This window comes from Hirundo rustica, chromosome 2, assembly GCF_015227805.2.
Source record: "Hirundo rustica isolate bHirRus1 chromosome 2, bHirRus1.pri.v3, whole genome shotgun sequence".
NCBI lineage: Eukaryota > Metazoa > Chordata > Aves > Passeriformes > Hirundinidae > Hirundo > Hirundo rustica.
The window spans coordinates 79,612,586-79,628,319 of record NC_053451.1 but is presented as its reverse complement, the minus strand read 5'-3'; the positions used below and the strand labels follow the sequence as shown (position 1 = coordinate 79,628,319).

The 15,734-nt window shown below is 37.7% G+C and overlaps 1 protein-coding gene across 4 annotated transcripts in view; it reads left to right on the top strand.

The window, feature by feature from the left end:
* TMTC4 (transmembrane O-mannosyltransferase targeting cadherins 4) overlaps positions 1-15,734 on the top strand; it is a 54,139-nt gene that overhangs the window by 28,641 nt on the left and 9,764 nt on the right. For 2 of the 4 annotated variants that reach the window (XM_040055942.2, XM_058419390.1), the window contains 9 exons: positions 967-1,128; positions 1,913-2,115; positions 5,331-5,502; positions 5,590-5,721; positions 13,051-13,130; positions 13,309-13,416; positions 13,540-13,681; positions 14,371-14,485; positions 14,983-15,095. In XM_040055942.2, coding sequence (XP_039911876.1) covers positions 967-1,128; positions 1,913-2,115; positions 5,331-5,502; positions 5,590-5,721; positions 13,051-13,130; positions 13,309-13,416; positions 13,540-13,681; positions 14,371-14,485; positions 14,983-15,095 — 1,227 coding nt within the window. The remainder of the gene's footprint in view (positions 1-966; positions 1,129-1,912; positions 2,116-5,330; positions 5,503-5,589; positions 5,722-13,050; positions 13,131-13,308; positions 13,417-13,539; positions 13,682-14,370; positions 14,486-14,982; positions 15,096-15,734) is intronic. The other 2 variants (XM_040055944.2, XM_040055943.2) reach the window with 2 other exon arrangements.

Sequence of the window (15,734 nt, the reverse complement as noted above, 5' to 3'; positions counted from 1 at the left end):
GCATATTCAGCTAAGAGGTAATAATAATTACTGTGACATCTTAAAGATTTGACTGGTGTATTATTATACCTACTGATGATTCTGTTTCCAGTCTCCACTGGTGAAGCCTGAAGAAACTCCACCATGTACACTGGCTTATTCTTGGGGGTTGGGTTTTTTTTTAAACTTACGAAAATGACGTGTGCTTGGAGAAAAGTGTTGTACATTCTAGAGAAAAAGAAATAAAAGTCTGTCACATTTACTGTCTGTACTATCACTTCTTTATGTTTTATGTGAGTTGCCTTCTTTACACGCTGAAGTGTATAAAATGCATGATGTAAACCAACTAAGTTAATGTAGATCAAACACAAGTTTATACTTTTTCTGATCTTGGGTAATTTACCCTGAAGGAAGTGATTTGGGTGCCTCCCTGTCATTAGTTTTTTAATCACGTTTTTGGGTGTGAAAATTTTAATTCAGTTTCTAATTCCTCCTAGTTCCTAACTGTGCAGTTTTCCTGGTATATAGCTGTAATTTTGCCTCTACAGATGCCTAAGTGGACAAAAATTTTCCATGACAAGCAGACAGCTGGAAAGAGCTATTTAAAACAAAGTCTCCAAAGTAATCATCGTCCATTTTAGAAAGAAAAGATAAATTAATCTAATGTGCTGTATACTAAAGGCTGTATTCTGCTCAAATTCCCTGTCAGAAAACTGCCATGTAAAACTACACCAGCTATAGAATTACAGAGGATATGTAGAAGAGACTCTTCTTGAACTAACAAGTTTTGTTTGATTGAGAAGGAAATTAAAATGTTTGCAAAAAAATACTTTCCAATTACAATGTCAACTCTAATAGCAAAAATGCACAAGAACAGCTTTTTCTTACTGAGACAGAGGTGAAAAGGATGTGAATGTGTTGGGTAAGAGAACAAATACTGTTTCTGCATGAGGTGGTTTTCTTTCTTTCTTTCATTCTTTCCTGTAGAATGCTGGGCTGTTAAGGAAGGGGCTGCTTTTCAGGATAACTCTTTTGATGTGTGGAGGCGCCGGCATACTTTATATCCGCTGGAGGATTATGGGCACAGGACCGCCAGCTTTCACTGAAGTAGACAACCCAGCTTCATTTGCTGACAGTCTGTTTGTAAGAGTGAGTTATGAAGTTGCTATTTTCTGGCCAGCTCTGAACATTTGTCTTTGTCATAAAATTGAGTTTTCTGTGCTTCTAGGAAACAATAAAGTGGGCATTTTTTACATTTCAAGATATGCGTTATAAGTCACCTTCATTTGTGCTGCTGTGATGATTCTCTGAATTTTATTTTTTTTTAATAGTCTACCATGTATATTCTTTGGATTCAATTTAGCATGCACTGTACACATTGAAGTACTTTTCCATTTATTCACCGTTTTTCTCATGCATGCAAGAAATTAGCTTTTGCTGATTTTCATCCCTTTTCCACATACTGTGTTTGACTTTTCATCTTCTTTCACAACTAAAGAAAACAACACAAAGTTCTAGTCTGGTGTATTTGGAGTATCTCTTGGCTTTATACCTCTGGTGACATTAAGGATCTTTCTGGAGATGGAGAATGAAAGATGAAGACTGGGTGATGTCTTTTGATGTTTTGTCCTGTTGTACGAGATTGTTCTTTTTATACATGAATATTGGTCGGACAGCACAGAAATGCATTTCCCTGATCTGAGCTAGAGAGCCACCTAGCTATATTTAAAAGAAAATTTTAAAATCAATCTCACAGCTGTAATAATAATGGATATGTAAATAGTTGTAGTTTAACAGTATTCATGGCCTCTTTATTGTGTTACAAGGGAAATGAGGGAAGGACTAAAGTTGAGCCCCGCCCCCCCCCCCCCCCCCCCCCCCCCCCCGCCAAGTTTAGTATCAAATAAATGTTTGTTTTCTCTTTGACTGACAGGCTATAAACTATAATTACTACTATTCACTGAATGCATGGTTGCTGTTGTGTCCCTGGTGGCTGTGTTTTGATTGGTCAATGGGCTGCATACCCCTCATTAAATCCGTCAGCGACTGGAGGATAATTGCACTAGCAGCACTTTGGTTCTGCCTAATTGGTCTGATATGCCAAGCTCTTTGCTCAGAAGACAGCCATAAGAGAAGGTAAGAGACAGTGATGAATTTTAAATGCCTGGCCAACTTGAGTACAGTATTATTTTGTTAAATTCACTACTGATAATTTTAACAATTCAGTGGAACCAGTGTCTAGCAAATGCAGTTCAAATAAATATTTATAGCTGTCATTAGTTTTATCCCAATTTGGGTCCATCACTGTGCACCAAGACAGAGTTGGAAGGAAGAGCAAACAGAGTTGGAGGAAGAGGCATGGATGGCTGCTTTATTTTTCCTCTTTATTTTTGAGATCCTTAACACTGTAGGTGGTAAAAAGTAATATGTGCTCAAAACACAGTAGGAAATTATGTTTGTTGTTGCCCTTACTTCTTACAAGTTATAATTTCCTTTAATTTTCTCCTAATAATGAAAGAGAGGAGATGTACTTTGAAAGAGGTAGAAATACTGGCTATGGTCATACAGTCAAAAAGTAAAATGCTTGACCCATAGTATGTACTCAGAAAACAACTTGAACTTTACCCAAAGGAACTAAAAACTTATCGTAAATTGTTCTTTTTCACTAAGGGCTTCTGTTTAACTTTGCAGGTTCTGTTCCCATGGATTTTATGTAGACTTAGTTTTTCAGTTCCTTAAAATTTTTCAGCTGCTCAATCCTAGAATGGTTTGAGTTGGAAGAGACCTTAAAGGTCAGGTAGCTTCGGTCCCCCTTCCACAGGCAGGGACACCTTTCGTGAGATCAGGTTTCTCAAAGCCCCATTTATCCTGGCCTTGAGTACTTCCAGGAATAGGGTATCATCACTATGAGTCCTTTTGAAAAGCCCATCTCCAGCTCTGTTGTTGCCCCCTTTTGGCACTGAAAGGCTGCTAGTAGGTCTCCCTGGAATCTTCTCCAGGATACACAACTCCAACTCCCTTGGCCTGTCTTAATAGGAGATGAGCTCCAGCCCTCTCCTCATCTTTGTGGCCCACCTCTGGACTCACCCCAACAGGTCCGTGCCCTCTCTATCTTGGGGGCCCCAGAGCTGGATCGCAGCACTGCGGCTAGGATCTGACCAGAGCAGAGTAGAGGGGCAGGATCACCTCCCTCGCCCTGCTGGCCTTGCTGCTTTGATGCAAGCCAGGATATGGTTGGCAAGTGCACATTGCTGGGTCACGTTCAGCTTCTCATCACCGAACCACCCCCAAGTCCTTCTGCTCAGGGCTGTTCTCTCTTGGGATTGCCCTGACCCAAGTACCAGACCTTGTACTTGGATGAAGTTTGCATCAGCCCTGCCTACCCTGTCCAGGTCCCCCTGGATGGCATCCCTTCCCTCCAGTGTGCTGACTGCACTGCACAGCTGGGTGTTGTGGGCAAACCTGCTGAGGGTGCGCTCAGTCCCACCATCGTGTCACCGACAAAGATGTTAAACTGTGCCAGCCCCAATACCAGCCCTTGAGGAACACCACTTGGCACTGGACTCTGGACACTGAGCCATTGACTGCAACTCTTGGCAGGCAACCATCCAGCCACTTCCTTAGCCACCAAGAGGAACAGCTGTCAAACCCGTGTCTCCAGTTTAGAAACGATGTCATGCTGGACAGTGTCAAATGATTTGCACAAGTCCAGGTAGATTATATCACTTGCTCTTCCTTTATCCAGCAAAGCTGTAACTAACTCCATTGTAAAAGACTATAAAATTTGTCAGGCACATTTTTTCCTTAGTAAAGCCTTATGGGCTTTCACCAATCACCTCCTTATTTTCCAAGTGTCTTAGCATATTTTCCAGGAGGATCTGCTCCATGATCTTGCCAGGCACAGAGGTGACCAACTGACCTAGTTTCCTGAGTCTGCCTTTTTCCTTATTCAAAACATGAGGGTTACATCTCCACTTTTCTAGTCAGTGGGAACTTCAATGGACTGTCATGACTTTTCAAGTATGATGGGTAGGAGCTCAGCACAATCTTAGCAACTTCATCCATTAGGTCCCTTGGGAAATGCAGGTGCATCTTACCAGATCCCATGGAGTTGTGCACTGTCAAGTTCCTTAGATGTTCTTGAACCTGACCTTTTCCTACAGCAGTTCTTCATTCTCCCAGTCTCTGCCTTTGCCTTATGTGACTTGAGCAGTGTGGTTGGAGCACTTGCTGGTGAAATCTGAGGGAAAAAAAGTTATCAACTACATCAGCCTTCTCCTTGTCCTGGGTAGCCAGGCTTCCCATTTGCTTCCAGAGGGGGTCCACATTTTTTCCAGTCTTCCTTTCATCACCAACATAGGTAATTCTATTGTTCAGAGTACAAAATCTTTCCTTATTCTTCCTCCTCATCCCTTCAAATGTTTACAGTGCACCTGCCTGCCTTCCTGCTGTTCCCATTCTTACTTGCACAGATAAATCATTTTGGAGGAGGGGTGGAACTCTTGCAGCAAGTGATGTCATACTTTCTAGTAAAAGTGCACTCACTAAGCCTTTATTGCTAAATATTTTTTTAGTAAAAAGTGAAGACAAAAAGTATAGTAAAGGCCTAGGACTTGTGGGGGGGGACACATCTACCTTACAGTGTAGAGATTAACTTGTAAATAAATTAAAATATGAAATTACCATGTCTGTTGCCTTTGTAAGAAATATCTGACATGCATCTGAAGTTCTTATTCCCTTATGCCAGCTCTGTAAAAGTGAGGTACCTAGACTCTTGTCTGAGCTCTGTATAGTCCATAAAGAGCTGAGTCCGTACATGCTGAAGATGCTAACATTGGTGCCTAAAAAGAGGAAGACTACTCTCAAAAAATAATGTATCTCTTCTGTCTGTAGAAGGAAAGTAGATTACTAACTTTCAGGTGGTAAACCACAATGGATTCTACTACTGATATGTTTGTTAGGAGAAACAACTTCTCAATTGAATGTGCACCTAAGTTTCTTCTTTAAAAGTAACTTATGGTTTTACTGTCTTTCAAGGTCCAAAAATAGACAGGTAGCTTTTACCATTGCTTTTCCTGCCTGCGGATTTTAAATAGGAGTCTTGTAATTAATATGTAATAGGGCTATTTTTTTGGCCTGGAAGCATGAATATTGCTTTTCTGGAAATTATAGCAATGATTTTTTAAGTGCCTCACTGAAATTTTATCTTAATGGCTCTCAAAGCCTGTGTTTGAATACCCTGTTCTATAAGCACATCCTTCTACAATGTTTAAATAAAGTTTATATGTTAAGTGGAAAAGATGCTTTTTTTAAAGATTTGTAGTTAATCTAAGAATCTTTCTTGTTTGCAGAATCCTTACACTGGGACTTGGATTTCTGATTATCCCTTTTCTTCCTGCAAGTAATCTCTTCTTCCGAGTAGGATTTGTTGTTGCAGAGAGAGTCATCTACCTCCCCAGTATTGGATATTGCATTCTCTTCACATATGGATTTAGTCTCTTGAGTAAGCAAGCCAAGAGAAAGGTACCATCAAAATAATCAGTAAAGTTGTTGATGATTAAGCTGTTCAGTTGCATGATTTGTTTCTTAACTTGGCTCTCTTTCCTTAAGAAAATTCTTGCTGTGGCAGTGCTTGGAATCTTGTTGATAAATATTATGCGCTGTGCGCTCCGCAGCAGCCAGTGGAGGTCAGAAGAACAGCTTTTTAGGAGTGCATTGTCTGTGTGCCCTCTGAATGCAAAAGTAAGTCACACGTGGACTTCTAAACTTTTTTTTTTAAGTGTTTTGAAATTTGGGGTCAAGGAGGTGTTATGCATAGTTAATATATTGTGCTACAGTGTTATTCACAGTCTTGCTCGGTTCAGGAATGACATTGACAGGTCAGACATCTAAATTACAGTGGTAGCATAGTCAAAATACCAGAAAGTGCAAATTACATTATTGTAATTCAGAACTTGGAGATGGGAGTGGGGAGGTGAGTGAGAGGGGAGAATGCACTTCAAGAAAGGCATCTAGTCAAATTGCATGCACTGCCAATAAAATCTGTTTAGAAGAATTGTGTACATAATTGCAAGTTACTGCCACAAAAATATCAAAACAAGGTTAATAAGTTGTAGCAATGTATTCAACTGAAAAATGTCTATGCTGTTTTTAGAACCTTTTCTGTGTAACTTCCAGTGGTATATAAAGCCAGCACAGCTGAGGGACAGAGCAGCGTATCATCAGTGCAATTGCAGGATGTGGGAGTAAAATCTTGCTCCCACTTCTTCTTTTTCACAGCAAGCTAGACTCTCCAGGCATGGGTACTGAGAAAACTGCAATTTTCCCTGCAGGCTTAGTGAGGGAACAAGTAAGATGGTGGGACTGGATAGGATGTTTCACTGAGCTGAGCAGCAGTATTCAGCATTGGAGACTGACTCCAGCCTCCAACAGAGGTGACCTCCACAGCAGTCCTTTGACAGCCAAGACTTTGATCTGTTGGAGCATACCACTGAGCCCTGATGTCTGAATTTTAGCGAAGAGACTCTTTGAAGAGCCTGAGAGGGGGACTGTGCAGCTTGTCAATAAAAATACATTGATATTTTAAAAGATTAGATTCCTGTAATCCAGAGTGGTATCTAGAAAATACCAGTCAAGACACAGGGTTTAAAAAGGAACCTGGGAATGCTCAACTTCACAAAAAGAATGATAAACTTAGCATTTACTGGAATACAAATATGCTACAGAGCAGTGTAAAAAGCATTTATGGCCAGTATTTACAACATGATGGCGTCTTTCAGTAGTCTGACATTTTAATACATGGGAAAGAGCCGTTGTATTTTATCGTGTGGCAGCGGTAGGCAACCATCTTCTTTTTAATGATGACCTCAGTATATCTTGTCTTCTGGATGACAAGCGCATACTATAAATGGAGCAAATGCAATCTGTTTTCTTTGTGTGTAACTCCATCCATCTGCCACGGCAAGAGTGCTTTAGACAGATCCACACTCTTTGCCTGTGCTCCAAGCTCCTTGGACCGCAGCCATGCCTGGCTGGGAAGCCACGTAGCTGTGCTCCCACAGCACTGCGCTCGAGCCGATAAGCTGTGCACAAGCTACTGAACTAATGCAGCTGGTTTAAAGCCAATGAATGTACAGGCAAAATGAGCTTGTGTTTGTCAACACTGGGCACTGTAGTCACGCCTGAGCTGTATTTCTGTCTATTGACAGCTTGTGCAAGTGGAAAGCATGGAGATGCGAACAGGGAAAGGATTGCAGGCTCACACTCCAATTTTGCGGAAGGATGTAACTTTGAAATCACAATAGTAGGAAACTTTTCTAAGCAGGAACACTAGAAAGTCCATGTATGAGAGCCTATCTCTCGTCTTCTTTATGAACTCAGCTATATTTATTAAATTTTGACAACGGTAGATATAAAAACTTGAACCAGGGTTTGTTCTGATCTTCAGTTGTCTTGAAATTGCAGGCTTCCTTGAAAAATGACTCCGCAGGACTTTCTTTCAGCGACCCATTTATTTCTGTGGGAGGCTGGTGCAGACGAAAGAATGGCACATAGATAATAGCTTTTTCTTGTTGTTCTTGGAACACATTAAATATGTGCAACGTGGCCGTGCTTTACTGCCATTATGTAGCAGGAACTCAAAATCTCAAATGCTCACTAGCAGAAAAAGCTGTTCGTGTTTTGTCGTACTTTTCAATTTCAAATTGTCTGTGTGGAAGTGTAGAGTAAACTTACCCTGATTCTGAATAACAAGTAGTAACAGCACTGCATTGTCTGATTTCAAGACTGATTTCTTTAAACATATCTTTAGGAAAAAATGAGGAAACTACATTAAATGAGGTTGTCTGGCACAGTAGTGAATCTAGTTCCTTGAGTTGTGATACATCTGGCTCAAGAGGATGACATTTAAAATCAATTTTAATAAACCTTGCCCAGTGACTTTAAAATTTATTGGAAACAATCAGGTACCATAATGAAGCTACAAATATTTTGACCTCTAAAAAAGTTCCCAATACAGATTTTTTAATGTTTTAAATATTTTAAAATTTATTTTAAATATTACATATTTACAATATTTAAAAATATATATGTTTTGTATGTGTGTATATATATGTGTGTGTGTATATATATATATACACAGTGGTGCTGCATTCAGGTTGGTTTCAAAGGTCATTAGACTGAAACAGTACACATTTTTAATATTTGGCAGTATTCTCCTTAGCTCAACAGGAGGTGCCTGCATATTGATTCCATTTTTCCTACCCCCTTTTTTCATACTATGTGGATTGGATTCTTCTCCTGGGGAGCAGAAGCTGTTTCTTTTAGCTTGTGGTTCCTCACCTTGGACTAAATGAGAGACATAAGTCAGAAGGACTGTTTCCTAGATTTCTATCTTTCTCTCCACTGATAATAAAAGAAGTCCTGACAACTAGAGTAGATGTTGTGGATACATAAGATTATGTGAGATTTTGACCCTGTCCTACTGCTATATGCTATTTCTAGATATTGCTGGATTGCTCCTCACCTTCTGAAGTCATTACACATTATTTCTTTTAATTTTAAAAATTATTTTCAAAAGTGCTCATCTTGCTGCCTTTTTTTTTTTTTTTTTTTCCCTCTTGGAAATGTTCGCACTGTTGGAAGAATTGAGTTATTTTTTCTCAGCTTTTAGAAAACTCGTAGCAGTTAAGTATGGTTAAGATGTTCTTTAAGCAGTTAAGATGGTCTTTATTCCTGGATGACTTCCTCTCATTGATTGTCTAAATAAATAATTGCAGTTACATTGTTACATACGTGGGAAATAGCCAGCATTTTTCTTTTCTTGGATTTGAAATAACAGAATTTAAATAATTGTAAATTGTTGTTATTTTGTACATAATCTCTACATTCTCCTTGCTACTTGCTTTTCTTTGAAGGAAAATGTAGGATGTAGAGATTCTTTTTCTTTCTTTTTTTTTTCTAAATAATTTTTGAAAATCCATTTCAGTAGCAACTTTTCTGCAATAATAAGCAAAGAAGTTAAAATACTCCTAACATAATGTTACTATCTGCCTTGACACATCAGAGTAACTAACTTTGAAATTCATGCATTATGCAAACTGCAATCATTATAGATGCAAGTTTGTCAGAGACAAGCTATGCCAGTACTGAAGAGCTACAATAAGTTGGTGAGATTGGTTTCTATACTTTGTTAAAAGGTCCCGTAAAACCTCTTTGTTACAGAACGAGATTTATTGCTGCCTGAGGATCTGATCTTTGATCCTTAAGGAAGCTGATCCTAGAGGGCATTTCCTTTAGATATTGAGATAATTTTCTTTACACTGTATATTAAAAGGGGACTATCTTCTGAGGAATTTTAGTGCTGTGGGCTGTGTTTATACATGTATATATTTGCAGTGTTTTGCCACCATCTTAGATGTCAATTTTTGTTTATACAACAAGCACAGTCATGCAGAAGAAACTTTAGACAACATTAGATACACAAACAAGGTGTGAACATCAAAAAAGCTTTGTTTTATTATTATTTAGAAAACAGAGTTTTAGTAGTAGAAGAAAGAGAAGATTGATGACAGGAGCTGGCATTGAATGGAGGCATCTGCATGTTCCTGGAGAATTTTGACATCTGTGCTTTGCTTTCATCCTTTTCAGCAAATGTTCAAATTCGCTGAAAAAGAGATTATAAGCAGCTAGGAAGAGAGAGTAAAATTGGTGACAATAGTAGCGCTCCAACTGAGGGGATGTACCTCCTAGAAGATGATATTACATTTCAATTTCTTCCTGTTGTGCTTTGAGGGAAAACAAAAGCAAAACCAGTCTGGCAATAATTTCATTTTTCTGCAGGAAAATATATTTCTTTTCTCTCCTTGTTTAAATTTAACATTTAAATAAGAGTTCAAGTACTCTGTATATCTGGTGCAGAATAATAGGCAGTGCTTTTTTTTTATATTGGCTTCTTAGGCTGATTGAGGTATTGAACAGACCAATACATAGAGCCTATTCCTTGGCTAGGCTCTGGTGCCATGGTTATGTTAACTTAAACAATACATGCCTGTTGAGAGAGAGTAGGTTCTACCGTAGGGTATTTTTACCTGACCTCTTTGATTTTGGAGAATATTGTCTTGTTATGCATCCCTGAGAAATGCTCCTTTTAGAGCTATTACTGTAAAGTAGTTGTCTGTTTAAGACTGATAAAGGATCATCTGAGTATAATATAATAACGTCATTTCCAGTTAATATTTAATCATTTGATAATGAATGGCTCTTAACTGTTTAAGCAGGAAAGGAAAATCTTCCCTCCCAGGCTGGCACACACAATATCTGTCAAAAACAGAAGAACCACACCTCTAGAGATGAAATTTTAAACATCTCACCGGCCCCTCATTATTAAAGACCAGATTCTTCCCACCCATGGGTACGTAGGAAGCACCTGTGTCCCCGTGTTGTGCAGGAGAGTCACAGCCTGGTGCTCAGCAGACAGCAGGTGCTTACTGCAGGCTGCTTTGAGTCAGCTAAAGGCTGCCCTTGGCATCTCTCTGCCATGGCCACCGAAGTGAGAGACACAGCTGGATGGCAGAAATAACCTGCACCTCTCAGGTGACTGCCTGTGCCTGGAAACCCTTTGCTGGTTCTGTGCTTAAAAGCAGGACATTATTGCATCTTATAACCCATTGCAGAATTGGTTTTGCCATTGGGGATTTATGGGAGGCTGGGCACTTCTTTGGGTATGTTTGGTTTTGGCTTTTTTCCTCTTCCCTTCTTTGTCACCACCATATTAAGAGGAACTAAAGCTACAATTTCACTTGAAGGGAAATTAGAAAACATACCTACAGCAAGGAGCCCTACATTTTCGGGGATATTGTCTAGAAACATAATTTCCTTTCACACAGGAACTATACCTGAGGACAAAAGAAATACACCACTGAAAATGCTAATAGTTTATTTAAATAGTTGTGCTATCAGTTTTAATAGGCTATAGTACATCATTTTAGTTCCGTTCACAAAACATACATATGCACTTAATACTTCATTTGATGTTTTGACTTGAGAGAATTGATCTCTCTCAGGTTTTTTCAGACTGCACAATACTGTTTACATGAGAAAAATATTCTTGCTGCTGGTACTTTTAGGAAAAAAGTGGATGTGAAGATACTACATGTTAAAAAAATAAAAATAAAAAAAAAAGCTGGGAAAAATAGAAAGTGTTATTCCTAACATAGGATAGCTGAAATGTGAAAGACCGAGTGTACAACAAGATTTTTCTCATCTGCTCTGTCCTGATTTTTAGTCAGATTTCATTTTGTAAAACTTCTTAAAGAAAGAAATTGAATCAAGTTAAATATTATTTTGTTTGCTGATACTGAAGTGTAAAATTATGTAAAGTTATATACTTCAAGAGCTATCCAGTATTCAGTGAAATCTTTAAGTATTTCTTCTGTGTTGCCACAAGTTATCTCTTACCTGGGTAAAGTTTAAATATGTGAACTTCAACATATATAATCAGAGCAATCCAATTTGTTAAGAATGTTAGTGTTCTGAAAAATTTCTTGAAGAGAGATACAAATAGAATTCAGTCCTAAGAAACGTCTTTCATGGTACTTTATTTTACTTTAATGACTCCTGGGAGAATGCTGCTCTATCTTTTTGTATTTTTTGACACTGTCGATGGATCTTCATTTAGTTATTTCTTGACACAAATATACCATTCTGTTGCTTCTTTGCCATGGGTCTTGTCTTATTTTTATGAATGTACAATACAGTGCCAGGATTTTTTTTCTTTGTGGAAGCTGTGCTAGAACTGCTTTTATGGGATGCTGAATTTGTGTGCTATTTTATATCTTGCAGTGTGAGGAGATGCCTCTGTGCATGTTTAGTAAGCTTTGTAGTATCTCTGCTCTCCTTAAAACCAGTGAAAATATTTTTCTCCCATTTGAGAAAGCATGGGAAATGTCCTTAACTTTCTTTGTTGATGGTATGTTACTGGATAGTTACAATCATATAGAGATGGAATTCAACAATTAAATACCATGACAACAAGGCTCCAACAATGGTTGTGTGTTGAATCAATAGGTCCCAGATACTGTGTCAACTGCAATTAGGATTTTTCAGTCAATGGACATGTCAGATAAAAGTCTTTTTTGAATGTAAAAGGTGAATTAGACGTATATAAGTGCATTACAAACCAATCTTTTTGGACTTCAGTCTGAAGTTATAGTGTTTTAAAATTAGATTTTCAAAGTTTGGGAAAAAATATCATATGTGTTTATTTTAGATGAAGGATATACAATTTGATTTCAAATAGTAATCTAAATAATGAGTCCTGATCTAGTGCTGAGAAATCTCTTTTCAAGAGTCGGTACTCACGGTACCTTTGGACCAGGTAACATAGTCTCCTGAGATTTGTCTTAAAGTGGGATTTGAGGTGTCTTCCAACTCAGCTTTGTCCTGAAATATATTTATTCCTATTTACTCTTGCCATAAATGAGGATGATGCATCTTTTCCATGTAGTCTGAAAGCTCTTGATCCTTCCTTCATTCTTCAGTTTATAACAGGCAGTCTTCAACATGTCGATGTACATATTATTTCAGAAATGCTCTTTGGTACATTTTTATCCTAAGACAATAATTGTGCCTGTCTGATACCTTTTGTTTGGGTTTTTTGTGAATGTTGAGTTTCTTTGAGTTTATGCTATAATGAAAACAAAATTTGACACATTGCTGTAGTGTTCCTTTTGCTATATCTATATATGATTTGAGTCAAACTTTCTCTTACCTGGTAAATAAACCAAATAAGGAGCAGGAGGTCTCCGTACAAAGTGCCTTGTGAAATGTGTGATGACTTCATTAATAAAATTAGGAAGTGAATAATCTCTCTTAAATAGCTGGAATAAGTAAGATGATCTCTACCTCAGATTTTGTCTTACTGTCTTCATTGTATGAATTATGCAATCTTAAGTATCTACCGAATGACACAAGTGCTGACTGTTTCTTTTTGAAGAAATCATTTTTAGCTACTTGATTCCACAAAATATCTGACTGTGTGGCATCTGGTGGAATATCCATCTGTGTTTTCAGGTGCACTACAATGTTGGCAAAAACCTGGCTGACAAAGGAAATCAAAGTGCTGCAATCAAATACTACAGAGAAGCTGTAAGGTATTAGAAATTTTACTGCTTTAATGATCTGTCCTAAAATTGCTTTCATATTTAATGTGAAGAAAATGCTTAGGTATTCATTTTCATGTTCTGCAGCATTGCAGAGCTAACAATTTGCATATATTAATACATGTCCATACACAATAATTATAATAATCTCTTAAATTTTAAATTTTAGGTTGAATCCAAAATATGTGCATGCCATGAACAACCTTGGAAATATTCTGAAAGAAAGAAATGAGCTCCATGAAGCAGAGGAGTTGCTGTCCTTAGCTGTACAAATACAGTATGTTTAGACCAATGCTAAAGCAGTGTTTTGCACCAACTGAGCCAAAATGATACAATAGGATCTTGTGTTTCAAATGCTTAATTATCCTCTCTCTTGGTGTTTTTTTCCCAATTTGCACAGACCTGATTTTGCTGCTGCTTGGATGAATCTAGGAATAGTGCAGAACAGTTTAAGAAGGTTTGAAGAGGCAGAGCAAAGCTACTGGACAGCAATTAAACACAGAAAAAAATATCCAGATTGTTACTACAACTTAGGGCGGTTGGTAAGTGCTTTTGAATAAATGATAGCTATGACTGGAAGCTGTGTGTCTTTCTGTGTGTGTGTATATATTTATAGATAGATAGATTTATATAATTCTGCTGTACTGTTAAAAGCTGATAGTTATCCCAGTTTGCTTATATTGTATTTTAGGGTGATTTCATACTTCTGGTAGCTTTTCCTATTGCTTTCCTGGTATGCTTCCTTCCATACAACCTTTGGTATTCCTACTTTATCATACAAAGAAGTATAAACAAAAATACAAATTTTTAAATTCTTTTTTTCCAAAAGGTATTATTAATCATTTCCCAATATTACACTGTATTAGTATATTGTTAGCTGGTAAAACTATGCCGAAAAATTCAAATTAGATTTTTGGAAATATGTGCATTAAATATTTACTAATTCCCTTGTGTGGGTTTCTAAATTTTGTGCTGTTTCTTCTCCTTATTCTATTGGTACATGCATATTTGAAGACAAGCCTCACTTCCAGAGAAAAGAAAAGGAAAATTAGTATATAGCATTCTTATTGTCTATACTACAAGAGTATTCCTTTTATGTTTATTTTTGTCTAAAAAAAGACATCCTACTAGAAAGGAGCGAGACATTAACAACTCTTTAGTGTGAATTTAGTGAATGATAGGAAAGTAACGCAAGTAATAGCAAAATCACTGGATTTTTCTTTTATTTTAGTATGCAGATTTGAATCGCCATATAGATGCATTGAATGCATGGAGGAATGCTACAGTCCTGAAACCAGAGCACAGTTTGGCTTGGAACAATATGATAATATTGCTTGATAACACAGGTAAAGGTCTATTTGAATGTTTTAATGAATAATTCAGTGTCTGTAAAAACTTAGGCCTTTATCTGTTTTTATCTAAAAGGACTTCTACCTCTTCTTTGGCTACCCATAAACTCTAATAATATAAGAATATAAGAATATGAGCCTTCTGACTCAGTGATTTTAAAGCATCACTTGAAATCCAGCCCATAAATTGAATTTCTGATATGTACTTGAAATGCCAACATTGTTGAAGCATGTTTTTATTATAGATTAAGTTCTAGATCTTTTTCATCTCTGCTTTGTTGTTCTTCTGAAGGTGCTATCTGTTGAAAACAAAATGAAGATATCCTGCTACCTTAGTCTGCAGGATTTTATATTTGTGTGTGTGTGATACCTGGTTTTCTCTAAAAAATTGTGCAGTCAGCTATTTGTAAAATATGTGTGCTTGCAGCATGAAAAGTAACTAATCAGGCTGTGTTAAAACCCACCTTCTCTTTTTCCGCTACCTGGGCTCCCAGGCAATCTAGCTCAAGCAGAAGCAGTTGGAAGAGAAGCCCTGGAATTAATACCTAATGATCATTCCCTTATGTTTTCCTTGGCTAATGTACTGGGGAAATCACAAAAATATAAGGTAGGTAACCAGAGTAGGTAACTTTTTGACTCTAGGGCTTTGGGCTGGTTCAGTTGGATTTTTCCCTTTAATTAAATTCCATCTGTGTTTTTTGTAGAAGCCATTCGAGGAGATCATTGTGGACTATGACTTAGATAACCTGTCTAAAACGTTTCAGTGCCCTTTTCTATCACAGTATTGGTGTGAGATTCTGTCTTGAGCTTATCTCTCCTTATTTTAGATCCCTGGGTGACAAATGCTGCCTCACACTATGTCAGTGGTCAGTGGAGAGAAATAGGCTCTTAAGCACACTAGAGGGCAGTTAGGGTCTTGTGTTGCTTTACTGCTGAGGGAGAGAGCTTGCATTGAATTAGAGACCTTGTTTCAGGAACTCAAATTAGACAGGACAAGCTAGTCCTTGTGCTTTTGCTATGTATTCTGTGAATATATACATATACAGGTAAAAATTCTAGCCTATTTGCCTCAGACAATCTAAACCATAGTAATACGAGTTTGTTAATGCCAGATTGAGGGATGGGATACCTGGGTGATCTCAGAATACTGTGAGAGAAAATACATACATTGCTCAATGTATTGAACTTCCTCTTGGATGTAGTGGACCAGCCTGTGAGTGGTACCTCAGCATTAGCTACCTTTTTT